The sequence below is a fragment of the Bidens hawaiensis genome, unplaced genomic scaffold (genome assembly GCF_021521415.1).
Source record: "Bidens hawaiensis isolate Kalapana, Puna unplaced genomic scaffold, B.hawaiensis_p1.1 tig00001087_1, whole genome shotgun sequence".
In the NCBI taxonomy this organism is placed as follows: Eukaryota; Viridiplantae; Streptophyta; class Magnoliopsida; order Asterales; family Asteraceae; genus Bidens; species Bidens hawaiensis.
In genome coordinates this window covers 2,461,634-2,480,192 of record NW_027491062.1, presented here as the reverse complement: position 1 = coordinate 2,480,192, position 18,559 = coordinate 2,461,634, and the positions used below count along the sequence as shown (strand labels likewise).

Below are 18,559 nucleotides of genomic sequence, written 5' to 3'. Positions count from 1 at the left end.
AGCAAAGCACATGTCGTGTGCAACGATGGTACACTTTTTAAAAGAGGAAGGAATTATTTCCAATTTTTTATAACAGCCCCTCATCCGCCCATGTGATTAAAACTTTATTAACAAGTTTATTATTACAAGTTCAATGCTCCTAACATTATTTAGCAGCAATGAACTGGGGGACTATCGTGGTATACCACCACTACATTATCGCGATGGAAGACATCCGAATCTTAGGTCGGGAGCCTAATAATATCCCACATGGCCACGCGCCAACGTAGGTTGGGCACACCTCATAATTTGCCCGAGGATGGGAACCTTGTAATACATCCACTTTTAGTCGATATGTTTTTGCAGGTTCGGCTACGAGTCGCACAAGCACCTATGACATTATTATTATTATCTGGCTGTTTGTGCCTCCATTATTATTTTGAAGACAAGCCGGGATAGTCATCCTGCGTAGAAGAGGCCCTTGTGGGCCAGTCATTATCATCATATTATAGCTCATAAGCCGCAACTCGCGCATGCTCCATTATTTTATAGCTCGTAAGTCGCCTCGCGAGCAAGCTTCATTATTTTTATAGCTCGTAAGCTGCCTCGCGCGCAAGTTGCATTATATTATTATCGAGATGCGCACTCTATCTTTTATCAGGCCCCGCGCCACTATTGTTATGATGCGTGCTATATCTTATTCATGCCAGTGCACCATTATTATCATAAGGATCACAACATGTCACCATCATGGAGAAAACCTCTCAAAACTAAAAGACAATAAAGACAAGGCCGAAGAAAGGGGAAAAAACCGCCTCATATCCTAACACACCTTATGAAGTCTAGCGCTCCACCTAAACGCTTGCACGCCTAGGAGCAACACTGGACTTGGGGGGCTTGTAGGGGTATGGTACTAAACCCGGCTTACGACCTTAATTTATTATGTCTGGCTTATTTTATTATATGGACTAATACAATATTATTGGGCTGAAGGGGTTTTGTGGAGGTAACCCTAACTGGGCTAGGCCCATTAGGGTACCATGATGGTGGCCATGAGGCTCCCTATATAAGGAGGTCTCCACCTCCTTATTAAGGGTTGTTGTTCTCAATAAGAGCCACCACCATAACCATTTTTGTGTCTGTAAACAAGAGATCCTCGAAATTTCTTAGCAGTCACCTCCACACCCCCAAAAGCCATTGCAGATCTCAAGCTACCGGAGAAGAAGATGAAGTTGTGGTTTGTTTATCTCGAACACCGAGGAACATCGTCTTGGATCAGATCAGATTCATTTCATGTTTTTTCAATTACAATGATTGACAACTCAATAGAATTATATATTATTGCACGTCATGCTTTTCTAGAGATTACTAAAACTTCAAACGAATTCTTAGTGTCATTATAATGATATAAATTATCATAATTATGGCCAAGGTGTTGGAAAACACTACGTATTTTAAGGGGTAAGGCTGAGGGGTGTGGGGGGCGCGAGTGGGGGCGCCAGCCAATAATATTGTGACGTGTGGCAGAGAGAGAAACTTGATTAGATGGGTGTTGGTTGTGGTGCTCGCGCCCCTGGACATGGTGTGGAGGGGCGCGAGAGGGGGCGCGAGCGGTTTTTTTTTTTATTTTTTTATAAATGTATTAAAAAAACGTATTATTAAAAAAACGTATTATAAATGCCGGATAATCAATTTGCAGTGTTACACCAACATAATATTATTTGGTTTGAATACTACCCTTTCATGGCTATGTATTATTATTATTATTCCTGGACTGGTCCGGCCGTCCGGCCAGTTTATTATTTCACTTAATTTTTTTCAACCTTTTCATTGCTTTTAAAAAATATGTGTTAAAACCAAGACAAATGGATGACTTTATATGTCATTAAAATTAATAAGATAAATCAAGCAGTTAAAAAAAAAAATAAATCACAATACTTCATTTATGGCCTCAGCTTCTTCTTCTTCGTTCAGATCAGAAACCACCACCCTTTATCCTACTTCTTCTTCGTTCAGCTCACAAAAAAAAAAATAAATCACAATAACTCAGTCATTCACGCATCCCAAGCCTCCTTCACGCTACCCCCAGCCGCTACCCCTCTTGCGCCTGCCTCTTTTTCCGCCCTCACGCCCCTCTCGCGCCTCGGTGGTGTGGTGCTCGCGCCCCGGGGCGCGAGCGGCTGGCCTCTTGCGCCTTTCTCGCGCTCCACACCCCTCAGCCTAAGGGTTTAATGTTCGTCGTTTTAAACAAAATGTCTGAATTGAAAAAAAACTAATCATAACTAAATAATGAAAATTTGTTAACTTAGATAATTTCTTTCAAACAATTTTTTTTATATACAAGACTTGAGCAAGTGGCGACTACATGGCCTGACTACAATCAAATATACATCTACTGACCCACTCTAAAGCTTGTGGTTTTGCTCGATATTTGACTTATGAGAACGTGTTAAGCTTTAGGTTATCCAATATAATTTCCACCTAAAACAACTCACCCTCAAATATTTTGGTTGTCTTTGCTTCCAAAGCCATCAATAAGGTAATCATGATACCGTCATACATCGTGGTTTTCATGTTGGCATGCATTGCACCTGCAAACGGGATTAAAAAAATTTGGTTGAATGAGTTACTTTCCGCGACCTTATACCCGGACGGCCGGACCACTATTAAACTCCCAACAAAACTCTTCTCATCACAATGCTATCAAATAATAAGTGCCCCATGTCGTTAGCTGACACCCCACATATTTTGCATTCTACATCAGGCAATAGTACCCCTTCTAGGTAATGCCTACATCGTTGGGAATTTATTTAGTATCGCTCGCTGAACAAAAGCATTAACTTTGATTGGAACCCACTTTAGCCAATTACGTGCATACAATTCTTGCCAATTACGTCTTATTACATATATGTCTGTAAACAAACCGAGCGAATATAAAAAAGCGCATGCCGTGTTTGTTCATTTAACTTTAAACGAACACGAACACATAATCGAACAAATATTGTGTTCATGTTCATTCATCTAAAAATGAACACGTTCGTGTTCGTTTATTTAAAAATCTAAATGAGCAGTTCACAGGCATAAGTAAACAAAGATAACAAACATAAAGAAACATGTGTGGACATACATAAACGTACACATATAAACATAAACGAGCATAAATAAACACAAACAAACAACGATAAAACATATTAGGGTAATATAATTTCTAAATGCAAATATTATTTCATAATTTTCTATTAATATGTAAACGAACACGAACGGACATAAACAAACTTAAATGAACGATCATAAACGAACATTCACGGACATAGATGAAAAAAAAAAGAAACTTGTGTTCATGTTCGTTCGTTTAATTAAATGAACTTCTCGACAATCGGTTCACGATCAAGCTGAATAATTAACTCCTCTATAAACTTCCGCCATTAACTTTTAAGTGCTTATTTCACCTTTGTATCAATATTATATTTGAAGTTAACTATCACCACTACTTAGGTTAATTTGGAACCTGGTGGATTTTTTTATTTTATTTTATTTTATTTCAAAAATGAACCCGAAACCTGAACCTATTAACAATTCGGGTTAACCCGATTTATACTTTTAACCCGACCCAAATTAGCTTATTCGGGTACGGGTCGAATTAATCGGGTTCACGTATTTTAGGCACCCTTATTTTAGGCTTGTAGCAAATGTAGTTAACCCGATATCAACCCTCGTTTCCAATCATAACACGAGAGGCACGCCCCTTGAGCTAAGTTGATCATTTCCTCAATGGTACAATTTTACGTGTCTCCAACAGTGTTGTAGGTAATTCTTGAGGCTGGGTTCGAGCACCCCAATGGTATAGCCAAAATTAGTGCGAGTTACCTCTTCCAATAACTAGACTGAACTCTTGAAGTAGCTCTCCACATCAAAACACACACTCCGCCAAATCATCGGCTACCTTTATGTTATTTTTCAAACCCCCGTTATAGAGGCCTTCATCGAGATGGGTGTCGAAGCACGAAAATGAATCTTACCTGATCCATGACGATGTTTCCACGGATTTTCGAGATGAACGAACCACGTCTTGATCTTCTTCTGCGGCTGTGCTTGAGACCTGCAATGGTTTTTTGGGGGTGTGGAGGTGACTGCTAAGATATCCTGAGGATTTCTTGTTTACAGACACAAAAAAGTGGTGGTGGCTCTTATTGAGCATGACCCTTTGATAAGGAGGTGGAGACCTCCTTATATAGAGAGTCTCATGGCCACCATCATGGTACCCTAATGGGCCTAGCCCAGTTAGGGTTACCTCCACAAAACCCCCTAGCCCAATAACATTGTATTAGTCCATATAATAAAATAAGCCAAACATAATACATTTAGGGTCGTAAAACCGGGTTTAGTACCATACCCCTACAATGGGTTTCCAAAGCCTTATGCCATTATGATGGCAAAAACGGTGATAGTTAACTTCAAATACAACCCGTGTTACCTTTATGTTATTTTCCAAACCCCCGTTAGCCGCTTTAATACACCCTTGCAACAAACCCCCAAGTCTTTAGGGGCAATAACTTTATTCTATGCAACCCGTGTTATCTTCGAGTTAGCCAGAGTACCTTTCCAAAATAACCACCTCACCCATTTCATTTGATCGATTACGGCCAATGGAGCCCTATATAGAGACAAGACAAAATATGTTGGTAAGCTTTCTAGGATCGCCTTCCACAAGGCTAACCTACCATCATAAGATAACGTATCAGACTTCCATGATGATATTATAGCCTTCATTTTCTCAACCAATAACTTCCAATGCTTTATAAGGTTCATTTTAGAGCCTACCGATAACCCAAGATATGTAAACGGGAATGCACCCGATTACTCGATTAACAATTAAGAATGGCAACCAAGTTTTGGACTCCCAATTCCTCAATCCAAACACCAAATGCTTTGCTTTTCTCGAAATTAACATGGATAAATGAATACTAAATTTGATTTTCCATCATTAAACATCGACGAAATGAATTATTTAGAACACGATGCCTAGATATAATGGAAAACTTTTTTGGAGTACTTTTCTTGGTTTTCCCGTTATTAGTAGTTTTCTTATTATCTTCCCCCACGCACGCGCGTGTGTAGAGAAAGAGAGAGGAATGTTCACTTAAGACAAAACAATACGACTCAAATTTGAAATTACGTGCTTGAAAGGCTAGAAGCAGCGTTGCACTTGAATTTGTGCGGGTTGGCCTGGGTACACCACTGCAACTTAAGCGATTACATCAAGCGGGTTGGTTGGCGGGTTTATGAACCCAGAGGAATATTAGATCCTGCAATCGCCACCACCCTCGTCCCACCTCAACCTCGGCACCCGTAAAATGTTTAAGTTGCAGAAATAAAAAAAAAATTGCATATGGTTTTCTGTCTTGGTTTTTCCAGATTCCAAGTTTCCATCAATTACTATTTACTGGTTTTCATATTCGAAATTATTCTTCATAATCCATTGCGTGTTTTATTAGATACTACCTTCGAATGACAAATGATGTACAATATAAACCTTTTAGATCACAAATGAAACAAGATAACTTTTGAATCACATTAAACTCATATAATAAAGGTTAAATTTTCCAAGCAAAAAACATTAAAAATCGACTCAACCCAACCCATTCAATCGTTTCAAAAGGTATTAAGAATATATTGTTCTATGTAATTATAAGTATAGAATAGAAACAATAGTCAATTTTATATAACATCTTGCAAGAAACTGTAAAGCTCTTTTGCAACTAAACCTGGGTATTCTTCATGTGGAAGCAAGGCTCCAGGAACCTCAACAAATTTACTCACACCTTTAGCTTCTCTAAGAGCTTCCATTTCGGCTTTCGATCTCTTTGGTGCACCTAATGTTGACACGACCAAAACTGGTAATTTACCATTTAACCCTTCAAAGAGTTGAAGAAATTCTTCACGGGTTTTCACCGGGTCAAGTAGGCCCGTTAAGAAAGCAGCAGGGACATAACGGGACCCCTTCTGTTTTGTCAGCTCGTATCTGTTTTCGATTATGGCTGGTGTCACGTTTGCTGAGTCAGCATACACGTGAGATTCGTATTGCGACCTAATGGACTTTTTGTTGCTGACTAACATGTTGTACATCATCCAACCGACAGCTGGGGCCCGTAATGTTCCTCTCAGTAGCTCATATCTGTAAATTGTTAAAAATAATATTAGCAGTTTAAATGAAACTATGTATGGTGTGTAAGAGGTGGTAAGTTTGACCCGTTTGGTCAACGATCAATCCAGGTTATGTTCGATCCTTAACGGGTTAAATGGGTCTGAAGTTTTCCAAAGCGTGTTTTTAATTAATGCATGTAGACTTTTAAATGAACCGAAAGCATTTTTGTGTTTGTTTGTTTAACTTTAACCCAACAAACGATCAACATGAACAACTAAGCAAATGGGGCTTTCCCGTTCGTGATCGTTTATGTTCGTTCGTTAATAGAATACATAAACAGTTTGCGAACGTCAACGAACGAAATTAACTAAATATAAATGAATGAACATAGCTCTTAAACAAGTTAAATATAAATGTGAACAAATATGTCGGGCTCAAAAGTTATTAAAAACAGACTAACTTGTAATGGGTCTAGCAAATTTAAATGAATCTATTAACGCGAGTGAACAAACGAACTTAAGCAAACACAAAGTAACGAGCATAAATGAACGCAAAGAGCAAACATAAAGGATTTTATATAAACAAACGTTTAGGGCTGTAAACGAACCAAACAGAACAAAGCCTTGTTCATGTTCGTCCATTTAGCATTAAACCTGTTCACGAACAGTTCATGAACGCTAACCAAACGGAAAATGTTGTTCGTGTTTGTTCGTTAAGGAATTGAATTTGTTTACAAACGGTTCACAAACGCAAACTTACATAAAAAAGCAACATTCTTAATCTTAATCCAAAACATTTGATATAATCACCTTAATTATATATAAAGTTAAGCACTTCAGATAGTAATAATTATAAACATAAACATCCCCCAATCGGCTATTTTGATAATGTCAATGAAGCACAAGTTAGATTTGTTGTTAGTCAAAACAAGAGTTTATAAAACAAATCATTAACGAAATGAACTGAACATAAACAATAAAATTATAAAATTTAAATGTTAGGTTGGTTATTACAAATAAAATATAATAAAAATATAAAACAAACCTTTAACTAACAAACATAAACAAATGAGCACAAACGCAAATGAAAAAACACAACCTTTGTTCATGTTCGTTCATTTTACTAAACGAACAAATTTTCCTCTTGTTCGTTCATATACTAAACGAACGAATGTGAACGAACTTCCCGCCGGACGGTTCATGAACTGTTCGTTGAAGGTTCTGTTCGCTTACAGCCCTACAAGCGTTCATGGCCGTTTGTTTATTAAGTAACCGAACATCCCACCGAACAGCTCCTAAACAATTCACTAAACGTTTGGCTTGCTCACAGGCCTAAAAGCATGAAATCTCCTATGTCATTACTAAAACCATATTTGGCAAACTAATTATTCAACAAATAAAATCTTTCAAAAAAAAAGACTGTTTTAGGCCAACCCAACCCGTTTTGACCCGTTACCTAGATTCTGTCTTGGAATCACGACCAAATACAATGGGAAGCGGGCCAGACCATGTAGGAGCAACAGCAGCAATAGCGGTTGGTTTGACCAAACCCTTATTAGCAGCACGGATGGATATGGTGGCAGCATGACCACCTCCAACAATAACCAAATCTTCTGATACATATAACCACCACAATATATGATAATAACTTTACCACAAATCAAAGTTCAATAATCGGTAATAATATCAGAAGTATAAAAACAACCTGCACCGTTTACGGGACTATTTGAGTCAAGGATGAAGTCAACAAGGAACGATTCCATGACATCTGCATTGTAATCAAGCTTTGGGCGGTCAGAGTAACCAAGACCGGGCCAGTCAACGATGGTGGCTCGCCAATTAACACCTCCAGATTGTTTAATGATGTCTTTAGCCACCAGTCTCCATTCTTCTACAGTGCTAACATCAGAAATAGTTGGCATCATGAGAATGTTCTTTTTTGGTCCATTACTTTCATCTCCATGCTCCTCATAGTAGATTTTGACAGAATTATCCTTGAATTTCCATTGCCAGTTGCTAGTCTGGAAAATCATAGCACTAACTAATTAGTAATCATCCTCAATTTGTTCATATAAGATCAAGTTCTGCTAAATGGTTTGATTCTAAGATTACGCTACAATTTGGAGTAGGGTTGTAAACGAATCGAACCAAACAAGGCCTTGTTCATTTTTGTCCATTAAGTTTTAATCAGACAAGCGAACAGTTCATGAAAATCTAACCAAACAAAATTTCCTGTTCGTGTCCATTCATTAAGGAAATGAACTTGTTCAAGAATGGTTCATGAACACAAACAAACGAACACGAATTAACACAAACAATGTTTTATTTGATTTGGCTAACTAAGAATGGTCAATGTCAACGGTTCAGTCCATCTACCAGGTTTGTGTTGGTATTTATTTTAATATTATACATTGATATAATTAAACTCCAACTTTAGAAGTTTGGTTTTTTATAGTTTTGCCACTAAAGGTTTAAATATTTACCTTTTGGCCCCTAGAGTTTTAGTTTAGTTCTTTAGAGTTTTGCCAACTAAGTTTCATACATTTACCTTTTGGCCCCTAGAGTTTTAGTTTAGTTCTTTAGAGTTTTGCCAACTAAGTTTCATAAATTTACCTTTTGGCCCATAGAGTTTTAGTTTAGTTCTTTAGAGTTTTGCCAACTAAGTTTCAAACATTTACCTTTTGGCCCCTAGAGTTTTAGTTTAGTTCTTTAGAGTTTTGCCAACTAAGTTTCAAACATTTACCTTTTGGCCCCTAGGGCCTAGAGTTTTGTCACCTTTGTTACAAACATTTACCATTTGGCCTCTCAACTTTGGTAATTAAACTTTTGTTCTTTCAACTTTTGCCACAATACTTTTAGCCTTACAACTTTGGCCACCAAACTTTTGGCATAAAACTTTTAGCCTTTAAACTTGGATCACAATTCAACTTTGACCACATAATTGTTACGGTAACAAATAGAACCGATACTGACTAGGTTCCTGTCGCATCCCGCTGCAACGTGGGGTAGCTTTCAAACATGTAATACATTTAACGTGCGGCTACAAATACTTGCTCATATTCATACGTTAAATTTACATATAAACTAATCACATAACACTCACATATATTTTCTTTATATAATTAAAAACACATTCATAAACAAACAAACATAACAAATACGAACACATTATTGAAAGTTCACAAACACAATTGAACGACATGGCCTCTATTGATATTAATGTTTTAAGTCTTAATTATCATTTTTAGTGTTCAATGTTAGTGTTTTAACTCTTAAGTCTTAATCAGTTCCTACTTGCTAAGATTGTTTGTGTTTTGTAAGTTGCAAAAGGTTAATGTGTTAATGGTATGAGAGTATACTGAATAATTAGTGTTAAATTTGCGATGTATATAAATTTTACATGATATTAAAATTACTGATATCCCATCCATATCTCAGATATTGGTCCTTGACCGATATTTTTCCGCATTAACTGCTTCGAAATTTCCTGTCCCTTTGTTAAACGTTCGGTTCGTAAACAGCCCTAACTCGGAGTAAATAAACGAATTTCACCATATTGTCAAACATTCGATATATGCAAAACTACTGGACATATATTCAAGCTATATCGACTGGAAACAAACAGATCAACTGCTAACCTTAGATGATAGAGATGACTTTTGATCGGTTGAATAATCTACAGAAGCTGAAGCAGCCCTAATACTTAGCGATTTGGTGTGTAGTTTGGGCAATCGATGTGCAACAGTTGAATGACGGATTTTGATGGATGAATTGAAGCATAAAGATGAAGTGGAAACAGAAGTTAAGTGAGAGATTGCAAAGGAAGAAGAAGCCATTGATATTTTGAAGCTTGGAGTACGATTTTGGGGAAATTGGACACACTTATTCTGGGTTCATAATTACAGGTCCACAACTACAGTGTGTATACGTGTGCTTATTTGGAATACAAGTATGGAAAGCGAACCAACAGTTCTGACTTAATATGTGCACACAATCGACAAGTCGAGCCTGAGCGTGAGTTTGGCTTGTTTACAAATTGAATTGGCTTGACTTGCTCGTCTTACGAAACCAGGTTGAAATGTTGAGCTTATACTCGGGTTGAATGGTTGATTTGAAAGTTGAAACCATTTTTGTTTGGCTCGATTCGGTTAGGATGAGTTTTTTAAATTAAAGTTAATGTGAGCTTGTACTTTTATACCAACAAGCATTACATAGGAATCAAAACCAACAATAACATTCGCAATATAGTAAAATATAAGAATAAATTAATTTTCACTGTATACACAATATAAAATAAGTTCGGGTAATAACATTATAAAACTTAATTGACATCCTCACTAACATGGTATGTGTGAGAAAGAACATGACAAGGGGATTTAGGATGTCAAGGAATAAGGATCGAGGATATTACCAGTTAATCAGATGGGCATATGGGATTATAGGGCTTTAAAATCCTGATCTGATAAAGAATAAAAATGGATCACTGTAATCGGTTTTTGTTATAAAACATTAAACAAAGAATATGAAGTAAGCATGCCACACATTTTACCTTGTCTTTTGTTTAAATCAAAGTCATGATAAATTATAGGTTGTGATAACCAGCTTGGATTAACATGAACTATTATAGAGGTCTAATTCTTGATCATTCGTGATAAAACAAGATAATGAATCAAACATATACATTAATCACCATAACGTCCTTTATACACGTGTAACACTATTTGAACAACATCTCTGTTATTTTTTCACAAGCTTTGATGTAAAATATAAAAAACATAAAAAAGGTATTTTGCATGTCCAAAATTGATTTCAAATATATTATAATTATTATTCCCTCTTGGATACACCTTTTTTAAACCAACTCTCAACAACTCATCATTATCATCGTACTGAGTATATCCCACCAATAGCAAAGATAAGGTAGAATCTGAGGAGGGTAAGAAGTAGACAACCTTACCTCTACCCTTTAAGAATAGAGAGAGGTTGCTTCCGATGATACCCCCGGCTCAATAGTAAGTTTGCATCAAGCCTTGGATATAAGACACATAAAACTCAATCATCGGGACTGCCGATTGGTTTGGTACATGTAACTCATAAATCATCATCTACACTAACTAAAGTCCATATTATTCAAAATAATAATATAACTCCCCCATTTTTAAAAGGGAAAATTCCCAAAATAGGTATTTATGATTAAGTTTTTCAGGTTTTAGGTGCCATTTTCAACATATTCTCAAAATATGTATTATAAACTAGTCGTAACGAATAGTTTATGATTATTCACGAGTAGTTTGTATAACCAATTAAAACTTGCCACGTGTCTATAAACTAACCGTAACGACCTATTTCACTAATAATCTACCCGTAAAGATTAAATAAGTTTAAACCCTCGTAATCAGCGCCACACGAGCAAATAAGATATTCTTTAGTCGCGACGAGCAGATTATAAAACCTTAAGAGTCGCGAGTATTTTATCAAACTAACCACGACGATGAGTTTGATTACCAAATGCATCCAACTGGTTTGTTTTACAAAACACTAACCGAAATGGTTAGTTTTTTTGGTCAACTAGTCTTTACGAGTAGATACAGGTCAATGACTACTTTATATCCATTATACGAGTATTTTGTTGGTAACTAACACGTCGATAAGTTTATCTAGTAAACATTACGCTTACGAGTTGTTCATTTGTAGTTAACTCGTCGTGACTAGTTTACCATGTTTATATTCCCAAAACGAGTAATCTATTGTTAATCAACTCGTTCTGATAAGTTACCAGTTTTACATTAACCATACGAGTAATTTATTGGTAGTTAACTTGTCTTGTCTATATCTTTGCTATAAACTAGTCATGACTAGAGGTGCACAAATCAGGTTTTTTAAATACCTGGGTTAGGGTATGGAACCGGGTTCGGGTATTGAGAAAACCATAGTAACGAGTTTTTTCGGGTTTTTTTTCGAGGTTTTTTCGGGTATAAATTGGATTTTTTAAAAGTTTGCACTTTTAGGGGTATTTTTAAGGTATTTTTCGGGTATACATCGGGCATTTGAAATACTCGGCTTCGGGTTTTGGTAAAACCCGGTTCCGATTATGGAACCGGTTCGGGTTTTCGGGTATTACCGGATACAAATCGGGTCCAGTTCGGGTTCGGGTTTTAGTGCCAAAATGTATTCCCTATCAGTACCCTACGGGTAGGGTCGGGTACGGGTTTGGGTATTAAAAACCCGGGTATTAAAAAAACCGGTTCCGGGAACCGGGTTCGGGTTAAACTAGCCAAGACGAGTTAATTACTACTTAACTATTCGTATAAGAATGTAAACAAAGTAAAGTAGACAAGATGAGTTAACTGCCAATAAATTACTCGTATGGTTAATGTAAATCTGGTAACTTATCAGAACGAGTTGATTAACAATATTACTCGTATTGGAAATACAAACAAGGTAAACTAGTCACGACGAGTTAACTACAAATGAACTACTCGTAAGCGTAATGTTTACCAGATAAACTTATCGAGACGTGTTAGTTACCATCAAAATGCTCGTATAATGGATATAAAGTAGTCGTTGACCTGTATCTACTCATAAAGACTATTTGACCAAACAAACTAACCATTCCGGTTAGTGTTTTGTAAAACAAACCAGTTAGATGCATTTGGTAATCAAACTCATCGTCGTGGTTAGTTTGATAAAATACTCGCGACTCTTAAGGTTTTATAATCTGCTCGTTGCGATTAAAGAATATCTTATTTACTCGTGTTGTCACACCCCGACCAAAGGCGGCGGAACATGCCGGGGTGCAACGATTGCTCATAAGCGCATGACACTATTTAAAGCGACAATATTTAACAAACTCATTTCATTTCACAACATCGAAAATGTCACATAACCAAATATTCATAACTCAAATACAACAAAATATAACAAAATATAGCAAATCAAATATTGTTCATTTTTGCTAATATCCTAACGGTATTTGTGATGTTTTCTTCACCGAACTCCATAATCAACCTAGATGCAAACCTGTAACATTTCATAAAATAAAGTTTATCAACACAAAGGTTGGTGAGCAATTCATAAGTTTGAACAATAGATATATAGTATGAAAAGCCACAAAACTAGTATACAAAACCATAAATAATAGCTATAAACTTGGATAAATAGTTATCGCTAACAAGTTAGCGACACCCAACCTATAAGGGGTTGCCAAATAGTTTAGGATTTTATAGTTATCGTTAATTGCATTACGTTAACGACACCTTGCCATGAGGGGTTGCCAAATGGTCTAGGATTTATAGTTCCACCATCCAAAAGCGATAAACACATAGTCAAATAAGCATAGAACACCAAATCGAGCAATTATTCAAGTAAGGTATACAACAACGTTTGTGGTTTAAGACCCAAGTATAAAACATTTAGTTTAGATAAGTTGAAATGTCACCCCCAAAATAAAAGATAGAAAACGGGGTATGAAGTTACTCACGTTCAAGTAATAAACTTGAAAGATTGATTATTTGGAGATTTGCCGGAACGACGAGTTTAACGTATGAAGCCTAAATAAAAGAAAGTCTTGGATTTAGAAAGGTTGTCTTGAAGATCTTTAAATAAAATAATTGTTGCAAAAACTAATCAATTAAAGTTCAAGGTTTAAAATGTAACTATTTAAGAATTTATAATAATAACCCTTTTAAAAAATGTAAGTTTGCTCAAAACCGGGTTAAAGTATCTAACCTTAATATTTACTTAACCAATGTTAAGTAATAAGGTGGAGAAAATGCTAAAATGCAAGTTCCATTAGGCTAAAGATACTAAAACGCGTTTTTAACGAGTGTTCGGGTTGTCGGTTCGGGTCTTGACAAATGGTCGAACCCAAAGTCAACTTTCCACAATATTAATTGTTATGAGATAACTCATTAAAACATACTAACACTTAACCAAGTACGTAGATCTATTGTTTAGAACTAACAACGCACGTTAAGCGAGTGTTCGGTTTTGTCGGTCCAAACTATGTTATGAGATCAAGTTGGATCCAACTATTCCAAGTACTTAAGAAAAATAATTAAAATCAGTTTGTAAACTATTTTTTTTAAAGAAATATACAAGTCTTGATAACTAAAAACACACTTGTGTGTCTTAAGCGAGTAAAAATCGGTATAGTTCGGTCTCCATCTCACAAATAGTTCATAGATGGTTTCTACATGCCCAAATATCATAGAACTTGTATATTGGTTTATAAATGAAGAAAGCTTAAATTTTACAACAAAAAAAGTTAACTACAAGTCTTTTAAGCAAAAGTTTCGGTTTAGTTCGGTTTCCATCTCCCAACGAGTTCATAGATGGATTCCATATGCTTAATATCAAAAAGCTTGTAAAAATGATTTTTGAAACTCAAATCTAGCAATAAACATGTTTAAACAACTATTTTAACAAAACTAGTAAACAAAAGTTCGGTTTCCGGTTTGGACTAGTTTCGGTTAAACCGAGGTTAGTCTTATACAAACCCACACCATGGAACTTGTAAATAAGATAAACAAACTAAAGGGTTAGAAGTTAGTCATAAGTGATATGTATAATAAGTTATGTGTGTGTAAATATATATTAAGAACACGAAGTCATCCATGAAGCCTTGCCTTATGACATTCGAAACTTAACCAACCAAAGTCGGTGAAGTAACAAATAAAGGAAACAAGTGGTGTGTATTATATATATGTTGTACCACCATATTCAAGAGTTAGTAATGTTAGATGGACAAGTTAGAATGAAAGACTATAGTTAGTTTGACTTGAGAAGTCAAAACTTCAAGAATACATAAGAAATAACAACCTTGAATCTATGGAGTTTAAGAGAGTTTTTGGAGATGTAGCAAGAGTAAAATGAAGAAGATGGGTGTGTATATACAGGGAAGGAGTGAAGGGTTGGGTATAAAGATTCTTTTATGGTTTGCATAAAAATGGGTATGTTTAAATGGTCAAACAATGCATAATATAAAAAAAACAATATTTTATATATTTTATATATTTTAAATGACAAGATCCAATATTTTATATATTTGAAATGTTCGGGTTACAAACGGGTCGGGTTTACATAACAAAAGTGACCCGAAATTGACGAATGTCACACGTGTGGCGCTGATTACGAGGGTTTAAACTTATTTAATCTTTACGAGTAGATTATTAGTGAAACATGTCGTTACGGTTAGTTTATAGACACGTGTCAAGTTTTAATTGGTTATACAAACTACTCGTGAATAATCATAAATTATTTGTCACGACTAATTTATAATACCTAAATTGGGAATATGTTGAAAATAACACCTAAAACCTGAAAAACCTAATCACAAATACATATTTTGAGAATTTTCCCTTTTTAAAACTTCTAACAATAAAAAATTAATTAAAAACTCTTAAAAAACAATATAATCTGAACCGTTGATGAGAATCACAAACAACCGTCCGATCTAGGGCACCATCAAACAAAACCCACTTTAACATCGTCTTCTTGTTCATCATCTTTAGCCTCTTTCTTCCATTATCATTCAATCAATCAACCACCAGATCTGAACAATGGTGCAACGACTCACTTACCGTAAACGCCACAGCTATGCCACCAAATCCAACCAGCACCGTGTCGTTAAAACCCCAGGTACATCCTTTAACTCAATCATTCTTATCTAAACACATTAATAATAATAATAATATTATTATTATTATTGAATGTTGATTGATTTGTGTTTGTAGTATAGGTGGTAAGCTGGTTTACCAGACCACAAAGAAGAGAGCAAGTGGCCCTAAGTGTCCTGTTACCGGCAAGAGAATCCAAGGGGTAATCATATTATTATTATTAATATGCATTTTAATTGAATGTTTACATTAATTTCACTTTGTGAATGCTAGCCATAGATTTGATTGTTTAGATGTGTGTTTATAGTGATTTATGATGGTTTTTAGATTTGGAATCAGATGCACATTTAATCAAAGTTAACAACTGCAGAATGATTTGTTTAATTATACTTGTAGAGTTGTAGGACTGACCTATAACCGAACCGGCAAAATTAACTGAAATACAGTTGCTCTTATTCACTGTAGGGGTGTAAACGAACCGAGCTCGGCTTGTTTCAAGCTCTTTTTCCAAAGTTTGAGCTCATCGAGAGTCGTTTTTTTAAGCTGTGGCCTGGCTTGTTTATTGTATAATAGTTAAACGAGCCAAAGTTCGGTTTGAGCTAGACTGTGCAGTGGGAAATTAATACATGCAAGTTAAAAATAGGCAAAATTTAAAAGTACACTAGACTCGTTAAGGCTTAACGAGTTAAAAAGAGCTTTCTGTACAAGGCTCGATCTTAGTCTTGATAGCTAAATGAGCTTTTATTTGAGGCTTGGGCTCAGCTCGAGATCGAAAAAGCTTGGTTTTTTTTAAGCTTTTTATCAATCTGATATCGAGTAGCTTGCAAGCGGCTTGGATTGTTTGCACCCTTACATTTGATCAAAAAAGGATTGATTTATGCAGTCAACATTGGTTATTGTACCTCTTGCAGGATATGTCATAATATTGGTATCAATAATATTGGCGATATTTTTCGAATAATAACTGATTTTCCCGATGTCAGTTTTATGTCTTAATTGTCAACTTTTAATGTCTAATGTTAGTGTTTTAAGTCTTAATCAGTTTCTATTTGCTACAATCGTTAGTGTTTTGTAAGTTGCAAAAGGTTAATTTGTTAAGTGGGAAAGTATACTGAATTGTTAGTGTTAATTTGCTATATATATTAATTCTGCATGATATTAAAATTACCAATGTCTCAAATATCGGTCCTTGACTGATATCCGATATTTATTTGCATTATAACTGCTTAGGGATTGAAGGATGATTAGTATAATTATGTAATTACTCTTAATCAGCTTCTGCAGTTCATTGCTTCTTATAATCTCAGTGTTTTGATCATTTAAATTCCGAAATTTAGAATCAGGTTATAGTGATCTTTGAACTGGACAGAATTGCAATTTTTATGTTCCACAAGGTTCTTTACTTTAATTTAATATTGTAATTTGCATGGACTGCAGATTCCTCATTTGAGGCCTGCTGAATACAAAAGGTCTAGACTTTCAAGGAACAGGAGGACTGTTAACCGTGCCTATGGTGGTGTGCTATCCGCTGGTGCGGTGCGCGAGAGGTTCGTGAAATATTTTCATTTTGGTCAAAATTGTGGGATATACCAGTTAGTTAATGTTTTAAACTTTGTATTATTGGGTTTTATTTTGCAGGATCATTCGAGCTTTCTTGGTTGAAGAACAGAAGATTGTGAAGAAGGTTTTGAAGCTTCAAAAGACCAAAGAAAAGCACGGTGGAAAGAGTTAAAGCAGGTTTGAAATTAGTAACTTGATTGAAAGAAATTTTGACTTCAATGCGATGATTATAAGATGTGAACTTATAGATTCTTGTGGGAGATATTGATCGGTTTTAAATTTCGATGACTTTGTTTCGTTTGATATTTTATGTACCGGGTTGGATTGGTGATCATATCGGTGTACTTGATATTGATTCAAATGCACCCTTAGTTTAAAATTAGAAAATTGTAATCACCAGTCCACCACTTCAATCTTAAGTTCTCTAATCATAAAGTGATTTGAGTAAAATATTGCAGATATTTTACTGGGCTTTTAGACCATCCTTTATGCTGGGGGGTTTCGAAGCCTCTCTACCATGCCATGTTAGCGCCACGTAAGCACCAGGGGCTTCAAAGCCCTATCCAATAATGCCCCGCTATGGTAAAGGCACCCATTATATACATATGTATGTGTATGTATGTTTGAGAGAGAGAGGGCCCCATCATTCAAGCCCCATTCGCGCCAAACGTCACAACCACCTTGACCACCGGCGCCCCACCACCAAGGGCGACCCTTGGTGGTGTTGAGCGCCCATCGGCGCCCGCCACATCATTCGTTGGAGCCCCATAGTGGGTGGTCTTAATACAATTGCAGGATAATGCTATGCACCAATTAATCAATTGCTCACCTTTTTTTACTTGTTAGCAATTAAATCTGTCGGTAAGCCATTCATTCGGAAAAGTAAAACAAATAAAAGAAAGGGGAAATTCTAGGTCAAATGATGTGAGAGAAACAAAAATAATCCAAATTTAAAAAAATTTCCAATAATAATCCAACCAAAATTGTCACTGCCGCCAACAAAAGTGTGACACGTGTAAAGAGGCCACAATATGATATTTTTGTACTCAAATCTATTTGTCCCAAAATTTTTGCTCTCAAAATCGTCTATGTGAAAAACATCTTCTCTGTGATGGTTAGTCATGTTTTTATTTTCGCCGTGAGTTTTTCAAAAGAGTTGAAAATCATTTTTTTCAGACGAATTTTACGTGAATTTCGTTTTTTCACATAAAACCCACTAAATCAGCATTTTCTGATTTAAACAGATAAACAAAATACAT

At 35.8% G+C, this 18,559-nt stretch overlaps 2 protein-coding genes across 2 annotated transcripts; one reads left to right on the top strand and one right to left on the bottom strand.

The window, feature by feature from the left end:
- Nucleotides 1-5,600: 5,600 nt before the first annotated feature.
- On the bottom strand, nucleotides 5,601-10,008 carry LOC143557291 (uncharacterized). Its single transcript, XM_077046401.1, has 4 exons — nucleotides 9,762-10,008; nucleotides 7,829-8,144; nucleotides 7,580-7,736; nucleotides 5,601-6,154 (listed from the first exon to the last, which is right to left on the bottom strand). The coding sequence occupies exons 1-4, from the start codon at nucleotides 9,957-9,959 to the stop codon at nucleotides 5,698-5,700; spliced, it is 1,128 nt and encodes a 375-aa protein (XP_076902516.1). The 5' UTR covers nucleotides 9,960-10,008; the 3' UTR covers nucleotides 5,601-5,697.
- A 5,606-nt stretch (nucleotides 10,009-15,614) lies between these two features.
- LOC143557281 (large ribosomal subunit protein eL34-like) lies at nucleotides 15,615-17,601 on the top strand. The gene is made up of 4 exons (XM_077046394.1): nucleotides 15,615-15,762; nucleotides 15,863-15,942; nucleotides 17,178-17,287; nucleotides 17,379-17,601. Exons 1-4 carry the CDS (start codon nucleotides 15,684-15,686, stop codon nucleotides 17,470-17,472), a joined length of 363 nt encoding a protein of 120 aa, XP_076902509.1. The 5' UTR covers nucleotides 15,615-15,683; the 3' UTR covers nucleotides 17,473-17,601.
- The last annotated feature ends 958 nt before the right edge of the window (nucleotides 17,602-18,559 follow it).